Source organism: Eimeria maxima, genomic scaffold (genome assembly GCF_000499605.1).
Source record: "Eimeria maxima Weybridge genomic scaffold, Emw_scaff98, whole genome shotgun sequence".
Taxonomy (NCBI): Eukaryota; Apicomplexa; class Conoidasida; order Eucoccidiorida; family Eimeriidae; genus Eimeria; species Eimeria maxima.
The window spans coordinates 27534-39158 of NW_013564053.1; the positions used below are offsets into that span (position 1 = coordinate 27534).

Consider the following 11625-nt stretch of genomic DNA (forward strand, 5'->3'; position numbering starts at 1 on the left):
TTAACCGTAACATACGATGACTTTTATAAGGTGGACTCACTATCTATTGCTTGCCCTTTTGTGTTCTGCTCCTCTCGCCGGAAGGTGCTGTGGGCACTCCTTGCAGTCGTCGCCGCCTTTCAAGACTACTAATTGCATAAGTTCCCCATGAATTTTATATAGAAGAACAACATTTTCGTCCTCTCTAGAGCCACACAACAGTTGTGGCATTTTTTGGCACTCTGGCGAGGAAGGACCAAGCACGGCGACGGAGCGTGTGTAGGGAAATTTGTTCCCGCAAGTGTTTTTTTCATGGTTTTCACTTCCTTCTATACTTTAAGAATGTCCTATTAGACGTTGGACGGTAGTTGGTAGTGGTTGGAAAGGGCCCAGATGATGCTGTGTATTTCCGCCGCTGCCTTGTGGCTGGGCGCAGTAACTCTCGTCCATGAGAGTGTTGCAGCCGGGAGCACTTGGACGAGCATGCATACGGAGTCGTCAGTAGATATCAATGTTTTGGATAGCCGTTTAGTTCAGGACTCGCCCTCTTCCACTCTTGTAGACAGCCAGTTGAACGCTGCGTCGAGTGCCCATGCGGAGCCTGTCCTCGTGAACGCCGATCCTGCGCTCCCAGCAATAACCTTAGGCGACGATCTGCCAGATGAAGCCGCTGAGGCTAATGCAGCAGTCAAATCGCCTCACCTGGGGTGGGGCAAAGACCTACGGCAGGTTAATGTACCTGGGATCAGCATTGCTGCCGTGCTCTTCATTTTTTGTTTAGCAGTAGCCGCAGTCCGATCTCTCAGAAGTCCGGGAGGTTCGAAGCAACAAGGAGAGCATTACTATCAGAACGAGCTACATGCGCAGCTCCAACAGGAGCAAGAACGTGAAAGCGACGATAGAGGGTCGAGGGAGGAATTTGCTCAACAGATGAGTCAGTTATTGCAGCTGCAGTCAGTGGGTGCTCTGCTAGCCGATAGTGTAGGCACTCACGAGTCTCGTCTCGCTTTGCAGGAGCTCTGGAAGCGTGTAGAGAGGGCCAAACAGGTGCACGAGCTCATGATGAGTTCTTCGAACCCTTGGGCGTCGCCCGAAAGTGTTATGAGGAGGGCATTAGATAAGAGCATGTCTGCATTGACCCATTTGTATGAAGTGGCCCGACAACATGGACTCCATCTGATACAAGCGACGCGGAAAATTCATCCCGTGCATGAATTTTCAGATCGGGAGCTGAAGGTCATGGAAGGCTATTTGGGTCCAGCCCTTCTAGAGGCGCTGGTAAACCACCTAGCAAATCTTAATTTCTCCTGCCAGGCGTTCATGCGAAAGCTGGAGGAAACGAAGGCTTCTCTTGAGGGCCTGCCAAAGTTGGAAAAACTGGCAGACGGGATGCTTCTGGAGGCCGTTTCTGGACATCTGCATTTCATCAGGGTAGCGCATGAGGCAGCAGCAATAGGGCGGGAGTCTGCTGAAGAGATAGCATCTAACGTCGCATCGGTTGTTCTGTCTCACGCCGTGCGGGAGCAGATGCGCATGTATAGAGACTGTCGTGACGTCCTGGAGGAACGGCGAGCCCTGTGCTCGGTAGGGAGAGAGAGGCACCTGCGTCATCCTGAGGAGGGAACCGCAGTCCTGCAGGGACTGGACACGGTTGATACACTGCTGAACAGAGCGAAGCAGCTTCTAGAGCAGTACCGGGAGGGAATTGACCGGCTGCAGAACGAAAGGGAAATCTTGTGGGTTGGAGCAATGAGACAGCAGGCGGCAGATCTGGGAGGGGAGCTGAAATCGGTGCTGGATGCGGCGGGCTTTCGCTTGAATTCTTTAATCGGTTTCGCGACAGAAGAGGAGGATGCCAAAGATGCATACATGGCTATAGCTGTAAGGGCTAGCCAAGAGGCAGAGGAGGCCAGCAGGAAAGTGTCAGATATCCAAACGGAGGTACACGCGCGGTTGCCCTTGAATCGTCTACCTTTGGGAATAAGCCAGGTAGCACGGCAGAAAGAGTCGCCGAGAAGGACGCATGTTAACCAAGCCATGCTTAAGTTCCTGACAGACTCGCTGCACCAAGCCGAAAGGAATGCAACGGCGGCTTCTTGGCAGGCTGGCAATGCAGCTGCCGCGATTTTGAAAGGCGAGGGAGGAGGAATGCCTGGACGGACTTTGATGGCGGCAGCAAGAAACGCAGCCGCTGTCGCAGATGGTCTCGCTGGGACGGCAGAGCTCCTGTGGCTACACGCATTGCTGTTAGAGTCTCTGGAAAGCGACTTGCATGTAAGTGCCACCCTGGCGCATATGGGAGGAAGAGTAGCGGCAACTGAAGCAGCACCGACAGATGCAGCAACAGAGGAGCCGCAGACGTCGGAAGTGCCATCGCAACACAAATTGCAGGTTGAAGCACTTCAGAGAAAAGTGCGCACGACGAAGAGTTTGGCGCGGACTCACTGGAGTGCGCGAGACTTGGCTTTGACAGCAGGTGCCATGAAGAATGCAGCTGTTAGAATCGCCACACTTGTTCAGCAGCAGCAGCTGAAACAATCCGAAGGCCTTATGCGGTAAAGCATCCATAAGGCAGCTGCTAGTCATATATCTCTCAATTTCCTTTGCTGCAGTGCCGCTGTGGGTTTTTTCGTCTTTTTTTTTTATCGTGAAAGCTGGGCTGCTCCGCAATACGGAGATAGGAGTACAGCAGATGGCAATGCACAGCGACAAGGCGCGGCCGCAGCCACCCAGGAGGGGTTATTTTTCTCGTATAGAGGACTGTTGAGAGGTGATAGCATTTCAAGGCGTGAATGCAGATGCTGGTGGTTTGCTGGAAGCATAGAGGTAGCGGAGACCCAACTGATGTGGTCCCACCCCTTGCCCTGTATTGCAACACCGCTTCGACGGGTTCCAATCCTTTTATGTTTTATGGATGCAGCTTCAAATGTGAGACCAACCGTTTTACCAACGGCACGGTAGTAATACAAGTTGGGTGTGGTGACCATCCTTCAGTTAGGGGGCTCGATATCTCGTTGTTTCTTGCCTGGTGGCAGGCGTGGGCTGGCAAGAGAGACAGATGTGATGAACGCATCTTCGCATCTGCCGAAGTGGGGCCCTGAAGCAACGCAGAGGTTCTGGATTGGGGCGTTGCTAGAACATGCTTACCAAGTAACGGGGTTTTGTATGTGGTATGCTGCAGCATGGGGTTTTTTCTTAACACAGAGAGATGCTTTCTTTCAGTAAAAGTGGCGCTTTGGAGTAGTTTGGAGTAGTTGCAACTCCAGCAGCGCTTTGGCGAATGCAATGTGTGAAGCCACAAACATGAACCTTTTGGACTGGTGGAGGGATGTGTTATCTGTGCCAGCCATTTTTTCATCAATTCTAGGCCGCCTGGCCAACTTGTTAGGTCTTGAAGGGATAACAGAAAAGGCATTTTCAATGTTTAGCTTATAAGGGACAGCCAGATACAGGACACCTCACATTCGTAGATATATCCAGGCAGGTGTATCCGCTGTCTTCATATTGGCTCAGGGTGTCAACCCATAAATTGCAGTGGTAGCCCGGTACCAGAACCGCCACCAGCAACTGAGGCAGAAGCTGCCGCTTCTTGCCAGTGGGTACAAACACTCAACAGATTCGCGCGAACCTCCAACCATTAGGCCTCAGTCTCACTGCCGTTCCAAACTGCTGGACAGGTGGTGGCAGTTGGGAAGCACATTGCTGTTCACAGAGAAGCGAGGACCCTCTGTAGGAGGGTCGGCTAGTGCTGCCGCAGAAAGGTAAGCTGCTACAGCGGCAACTGAAGCACCGTACATGAAACGGTTCGAAAAGAGTGATCTGCGATTCCTTGGCAAAAGGCACCAGTACAGCGGTGGGGCGCAAAAGTACATCCAGGAGAACGCCATCCGAGACAGCGGCTGCTCGACGTAGACGGGTCCAACCAACCCAAGCTGGCGCATGTAGCATTTGCACATAGGATACACTCACGTAGATGTTCATTCATAGGTGCTATCTAGATTAAGACATACTGAGAGACAGAATGGCAGACACCTCAAGCTCGTGCATGAAAGGGAATTCGTGTGAGAAACAAGTTTCTCGCGTGATAGCCCGCATTTAGAGGAGATTGCATGGGATCCCTCCGGCGGCCTCCTCACCCATTTCCTGGCCACTGGGCATGCTGCTCAGCGTTGCCAAAGACAGAACGCGGGAGAGGTGGTCAAAATTTTCCCACACAGCAGTTCCGTATTTTTCTAACATATACCCGTTTTCTGAGGAAGACGACAGGAACCTCATCACAGCAGTACATTTGCTAGCTGTTGGAGAGGCTCAAAGCCTTATCTTCATTGGTGTCCTGCATTTCCAATAGGTACTCGAGTCGTTGCACTGCATAAGCAACGCCAAGGGCGTTTACGTACACTGCACAGACTGCGTTCCCAATAAGCATAATTCACGAGTGACAGCTTGGCCTTGAAACGATGGAAGATATTCGAGACAAGCTGGAAAATAACGAATTGCCCACTGCAGTGCAATCACAGGATGCGCATAGTGTTCTTCTACAAATTAGAGATTAGCTTGTGCTTGTTTCCATCACCAGCAGCTACAAACTGAGCCTCCCCAGAAACGCAGCTCAACATGCTTCTGCGCTGTTGAGGTCAAGATCAAGGCCTCACACTTAGCATCGGATGCTTGAGTTTAATTCCCAGCATGCCTGCTGCAGCAGAACGCTGCCTGCTGCAGCAGAACGCTGCCTGCTGCAGTAGAACGCTGCCTGCTATAGTAGAACGCTGCCTGCTGCAGTAGAACGCTGCCTGCTGCAGTAGAACGCTGCCTACTGCAGCGGCTGTAGAGGCTTATATTTGTACAGTAGCAGCAAGGGAGGCGCTTTAAGGGCATCCCCAGCCACCCTGCAGGGAGAGACTTCAGTACTAGCAGCCCTGAAATCCTGTAAATGAAGGTTTTTACGGACGCCGCGGTTATGGCTTTTCAAGGTAATAGATCTGCTGCTTTTAAAAGCAGATGTAGCTACTCCAGAGAAAAGCACTGCGGCATACGATGTAGTTGCGCTTCGTTGACGGCGTGAAACAGAAAAAGTATCTGCGCTGCGAAGAAGTCAGTGTCATATCGATCACCCGTCGCTCCTAGCCCTGCCCCAAACGCCTTCTATAGCATTCAATAAAATTGTGTGTTCCTCAGCAGAAAACGGTCTGTTTGGGATTATAGTCAACGGGGCATGCCTCGACAATACCCAGAAGACAGGGATGAAGCAGCCAGCATGAAGTAAACAGTTACAGCCAAGGCATCAACGAAAAACAAGGAAATCGAAATGAACGACAGGTAAAATGCATTCGCCTTGCAGCAGCAGCAATGTGTGCTGTTGGCGGTGCTGCGGAGCTCGCTACAACAGTTCGAAGCATTTCACCACAAGCAATACAGCCCCTCTTCTGAATCACCGCATTATTCTCAATGGTCCATCATTCCCATGGGCATGCCGAGTATTTTCTTTCAGTGTATGTATGTATGCACGTATGCGCCCGAAATATGAGCAAATACCAAGATCTGCCACTGCCTTTCCGAGCACTGAAGAAGAGCCTTTCTCAGTGCAGCGCCTCCATTGAGGCAAAAGGCCACTATAGGTCACGATTAACACATTAGGAGCATGGTTGCTACATATATAAAGCTGGCGATTCTTTTAAACCGCAAGCAGAGCCGTCTGCTGTCTCCCTCACCCCCCGCCCCCCAGATAGTGGATGCCCCAAGGTACTCCTGGCGTCTAAATGCTAGTCTACGGGCCTAAAGCCATCTGATACAGCCACACAGAAGAAAGTATAGAGAAACCGGTCATGCTTGCAGCTCTTTCCACTGGGCTCTCTTTCAAAGCCTGCTTACTAAGCGGCCAAACGGAAGCCACGTCACGTCAGATGCAAAAACGGTCAGCTGCTTTTTCGCTGTCGGAAATTTGTCTCTCTTGCTCCATAATCAGGCGAAGCAAAAGCTGCCACCTCCAAAACTATCTCATTAAGTGGCCCCTCTTTTACAAATGAAATATATCTTCCTGTCAGCTCGCCGCTAATCTCGCTCTCTCCACTTGAGAGACTCATTAACTGGCCAGATGCAACGGGGACCAAGTACCCCAATGATGCACAAAGTGGCTCAATTTCCGCAATTGGAAGAGCGTCAACCAGATGAATCTTCTAGTGTGTAAAGTAGAGGCTTGAGTCCAGTTGGTGCCCCTCTAACATCAATACGAGACCTAAGGCTGCCCCCTTCATTGATGCCGCTGTTGCCGCCAGATCCCCAAAGCTCCACTGCGACATCGCTGTTGCCTTGGTCTGGGTCAGACGATGAAACAAGGATTCAAACTGCCTTTTTCTTGATGGAGAAAATTTGAGTGCCACCGAGGTTTTCCCTGGAATGCTTTGGGCTCCAGCAAGTGCTGCCACCCGCTGCGCTAGCCTGGCACTCAGTTGCATGTCGAGTTCGACAGACTCCAAAAACTGTGCATGCAACCACAACATCTCCGCCTCCCTGGAGATCTCTTCTGTAGCCATTGTTGTCTTTTGAACAGAAGTCGCTATTTCCGCTGAATTACTCGCTGCTACATTGAAAAGCAGGCTCGCAGCTGCCGTGGCGTTATCGCCCAGTTGTTGCAACGAATCTTTCAGCAGCTTCAGCAGGGTTGAGTTAACCAATGTCTTTGCCATTGTGTCCCCCTGCTCATTCACCTGTACTATCCCTGACGAGGCAGAAAGGAAGCGCTCCGCCAACTTTACTTCTGCTAGGATGTCTGCCACCCTCTTGCTCGCTGCTGCAGCCTCCTCGCTGGCCCTGGAGGCAATTGCCTTCATTGCTTTCTGCGCCCCTCCATTTCCTAATTCCTCTGCTTTCGCCACCCCTATCATAGAATGCATACGAAAGGCCACTGATTCCAGGAGTGTCTTCAAATCCTGTCCTACCTCTACAGCTTGTTGCGCCACCTCCTGTGCAGGTAGGATGTTCCTGCTCTTCTGAAGCTGTTCAATCTTCGACCGGTGCATCTTCAGCAACCGTTCTCCTTTGTCCAACTCAATATCCACCTCATCAAGCTCTTTTAAGACGGCATTATCCTCTACGGGGAGAGACTGCTGCCGCTCTTTTTCTGCTCGCCACAGGGCACGGCGCTCCTGAAGCGTATCTCTGTACTCCCTGTAGGTGCGCATCTGCTCCCGTACGACATGAGACATCATCACTATGCTGGCAGTCGATGCCAACTCCACAGTAGAACGTTTACCCATCTCTACAGCATCATACGCTGCTTTAATGAACTCCAAGTCTGCAGCAACAGCACTCAGCAAGAGCCGATCCTCCAATCCTTTGAAGGCTGGTCGAGCCTTCAACTCCTTCTCTGCCCGTTCTGCGTGCCTCTTAAAGGCTCGGCAAGAAAAGTCTAGATTCTCTATGTGAAAAGCGATGGATGATGTGATATTAAAATCCATACGGCCTAGGGCATTCAGCTCCTGTTCTGATAATTCCGCAGGAGCAGGAACTTCCCGTGTTTCCTGCGCCAGAGAAAGTCCATGTTGCCGTGCCAACTCAAACAGGGTAGATAGCTCAGCGACCCCGCTGTCCAAAGCCTCCTTCGCTAAATCCTCAGGCAGATCGCGAGACCGTAACGAGCTTGCTGATAACTCTTCCTGTGCCTGCTTGGCCCTCTCCACACTCCTGCGAAATTTGAGAAGAGCGGAACGAGAGTCATCAGAGTCCACGAGCTCCGCCAACCAGGCTGCAACCGGATGCAGCTCATCCAGCTCATTCAGCTGCTCCAGTACAGTCTTACTGCCTCTCTTCTGTGCTCGCTGGTGCTGGTGCTGCTCGCGTCTGTGGTGCTCTTCTGTCTCTCCAAGCCCCAAAGCACCCATAGATTTGAAAGCGAGTAGCCCCAATGTTGCAACAAAGAGCACGGCAGTAGTGCGCACGGACTTCGGGAGGCTTCGGCGTCTCGCGTTGTCCTTGGGTGGTGAAGGTGTTATTGCACCGTCCTGAACGGCATCGGTGGGGAGGAAACTAGTTGCTGATCTTGTGGAAGAGATTGTTGTACCAAATCTAGGGGCGGTAGAGTCTGCACCTTCGACAGGCGAGTCTGTATGTGCGGTATCAAAAAGCAGGGTCCTGGTGACCGCCGCTTCCTCTTGGAGATCCGCAGTGCTCCACGAGCCGACCAACATTGCGTCCTCCCCCATCAGTTCCGTCTGGAATCCGTTCCAGAGAGAGGCAGCGGGACTGGTGGCCACAGCATCTTTGGCAAAGACCAACCTCACTCCAAGCCACCCCGATAGTGTCACAACCAACAAAAATGGCATTCTTCTGCCACTGTGACTTGGCGACTCCTGGCGTCTCATTGGTAGCGCCCTATCTAGTCGCGGGTGCCTTGGAAAAGCCAACAGCTACACAAGAAGAACGAGCAAAGGCTTGGTATTTCGCTAAGACACGCCATAGCATCGAAGGGTGGAGACGCCCCGCCCGTCCTGGTCGACTTCACAAATCAACCCAAAGGCAAAATCCTTCTCAAGCGATGTACAAATAAAGCCTTACTTAGCTCTTTCCAAGTGACTCCAATCCAACCACTGAAGCCGCTTAGAGAGCGGCTTAAGACGTTGTGAAGAAGGGACGCCGGGACAGCCGGAGCTGCAACAACAGCAACCCGCAGCACTGTCGGCGGCCGCAGGTCGTGTGGTGTAGTATGCAGCGTTTGTTTCAGGAAGAGACAAGCTGCTCATTCGTGTTCCTAAGTTTACAAAGCATTGTTAGTTTTTAATTGCTCTTGGAACAGAAATTACCTAGTAACTCGTCCATTTCGCAGAATCATTCGAACCTGTTCTGGTGCTGCGGTCCGCAGACGCGAGTCTCAGAGCGTTATAAATGTCGAGTCAAAAAAGCGATTCAAATGCACTTTCACCAAGTTTTATTGAGTGCATTTTGACTGCTTTTCGCATCCCAGTTGCCATGTGTAGTTCGGGCAGAAGACGGTTGGCGTGTGGTGTGCGAGGCTTCCTGTAAGGAAACACACTGTGTATCGAGCAGATGGCCGCCTTAAGCAGAAATTGAGTCAAACTCCTCCAGATTTGCATTCTCACGAAGCAGGCAATCATTGTTGGAGGCTCCAGGCGTCGTGAGCACAGCAGCATACGGGCCCGGTGTAGCGAATCAGGAAGCCTCGCCCACCACACTCCAACCGTCCTCTGCCCAAACTACACATGGCAACTGGGATGGGAAAAGCAGTCAAAATGCACTCAATAAAACTTGGAGAAAATGCATTTCAATCACCCTTTTTGACCCGGCATTTATAACGCTCTGAGACTCGTGTGTGCGGAACGCAGCACCAAAACAGGGTCGGCTGCTACTGCGAAATGGACGAGTTGCTTGTTAATTTCGGTGGCTTCTAACTGTAGCGAGGCCCCTGGATGTTGTGAGAAGACTGTGGTGGCCTCCTGTATAGCCAAATCACTTGAGAAAAGAGTTTCTCATATGCAACTAGCCTCCTCGAATCTTCTGGGTGTCTGGAACTCAGCGACTTACGCACCTGGAACTGCAGAAGAGGATGAGACTTGCCATCAGATGAGGCGTAGCTTGCCACTACTCATCTGCAAAACGGCCGTATATGCAGGCACAAGCAAGCCTTCTTAAGTGTACATAGAAGCAACGCGTTAAGTTGATGAGAGCTTCTCCTTGCGTATCGTTCGACTACTAGGACGTCCATTAGCCTACTTTCGACTGAGTTGTAAACATCGTACAGAATATACTACATCTGATCATCATTAGCAAAAGCAACCCACACCTTTATGTGCCAATATCGGCCCTGAAGAGGGTTGTGTTGAGGCCTAATTCCCTCGTGTTGGTGCACCGCGCAGCCCACATACGGTTGCTTGTGCTGCTCCGCGCATGTCGTATTTGCGCAGCTATCCCCTCCAACATCTGGACAAGAAATTGCTCGCTGAGATTGCTGAGGAGCTGGTGTTGCAGGAGCGTCGTAGCAGACCACTTTCGTATGTGCAAAATGCGTTGAAATCTGGGGCGCTGGTCTTTGATACTGGTGGTTTTCCTTGCTGTGGTAGAGTTCCCCACTCTTTTTCTGTTCTGTTTGATTATCAAAAACACATTTTGATTGGTTGTTTGAGAGAATCATACGCTTTGTTGATACTAGGCGGATGTCCCATGGTGTCCACTCACGGGGAACTGGTGTACGCAGGGTTTGAAGAACACAGAGTACGGGTGCTAGAGAGTAGCAAAAGGACTAGATGACACGCGAGAGCAGACAGAGTGCGAAATTATTGGGCCTGCTGGGTTGTATAACTGCAGGAATGACCGTATACTTGGGCAAATCCAAACCGTAAGCTTCTGTGTTCACGCAAATACCTGCAGGAGTTGCATGCGAATATAGGACTTGCAGATATCCGAGGTATCCGCGATAAATAGGTTAGCGCAAGCGATCATCAAAAGACATTTAGTTTGCCGAGTTCCTGCCCATTTGGAGTAACATTCTGCCTTTAGCTTGCCTCTACGAATCGTTTTACGAATGATTAATATCTCACCTCCAGTCGTGATATCCCACCCTGATAGTGTTGCCGGTAAAATGCACTTTGATCATTACCTGCACCGTTCTAGAGAATCAACAATAATAATACGATAAAATGCCCAAGTTGAACATAAATCGATGATGTAGGCAAGTGCACTTGCACGAGAAAGAACAGCAAAATGTCATACAGCGTACGGCGTACATCTCGGGCTCTTTGCGTTCCTCCGAGCTTCGGAGGGTATGAGAATTTGGCAAAGCCAAGTCACCTAGGCTGAAAGTAGTTGCTTAATGGTTTTTGTCATAGTCCTCGACCTAGAGCTCTCCTGCTTTTCTCGTACATTTCCGTGCTGCGTCGAGATGGGTGGCGAAGCCTAAGGCTTGGGGCATACGGGGCTGGTTTATGACGGCCAGTTCTAACTCGCCGTCAACTAGCGTCGTCTTGCTGTGGAGTAGGAATGCATGGGATCAACAGGAAGAAGGGTGCGCCGTTGTACTGTAAACCTATTCCGTACAAAGTAGGAAATAAAACCATCTTGAGAATGCAACTGGATCTGTGGTCGCAAATACTGAATCTGTGCGCGTTGGTGCATTCAGTTGGACCCTCTGCATCCTGTTGGCTTGCGTTGACCCGGTTCGGGTCCATGTTAAGGGGTTTCATAAATTCGGACTGGAGAGTGCTAACGAACTTGGGACCCTTGTCAGAGACCATATTCCTCGAAAAGGTATGACGATTCGACGCAAAACTAATGAAGAGTTGGGCCCCTCTCTCTGCTGTAACGAAACTGAGATAGGGCATGAAGTGACAAAACTTGCTGACAGTATCTGCTACCATCTAGATGCTACCGTAGCTTGCGGCTGATAGAAGGCGCACTGGAGAATCCATTGAGATATCTGTCCTGCTCCGTTCGCTAAATCGACCAAACACGGAGTCTCTGCACGAGTCTCCGTTTGAAACAGTTCGTTCGGTTCTGCTACTAACATTTCGGGCAGATTTTGACGCATTCCCGCAGTGTGAGAACATTTTCCTTCGGGTGGGTTGCAGCTGTTGCGCCTGATTTAATCTAGGAGAAGGTCATAATGGCTGCCCGCCTCCCTACTGGAGAGGCGGGGGGGGG

General features: G+C 50.9%; 2 protein-coding genes across 2 annotated transcripts; one reads left to right on the forward strand and one right to left on the reverse strand.

Moving 5' to 3' along the window:
- Positions 1–462: 462 nt before the first annotated feature.
- EMWEY_00013270 (hypothetical protein, conserved) lies at positions 463–2538 on the forward strand (the record flags this gene model as incomplete). Its single annotated transcript, XM_013479210.1, has 1 exon — positions 463–2538. One exon carries the CDS (start codon positions 463–465, stop codon positions 2536–2538), a length of 2076 nt encoding a protein of 691 aa, XP_013334664.1.
- A 3614-nt stretch (positions 2539–6152) lies between these two features.
- Positions 6153–8336, reverse strand: EMWEY_00013280 (hypothetical protein, conserved; the record flags this gene model as incomplete). The annotated part of the gene is made up of 1 exon (XM_013479211.1): positions 6153–8336. One exon carries the CDS (start codon positions 8334–8336, stop codon positions 6153–6155), a length of 2184 nt encoding a protein of 727 aa, XP_013334665.1.
- Positions 8337–11625: the final 3289 nt, after the last annotated feature.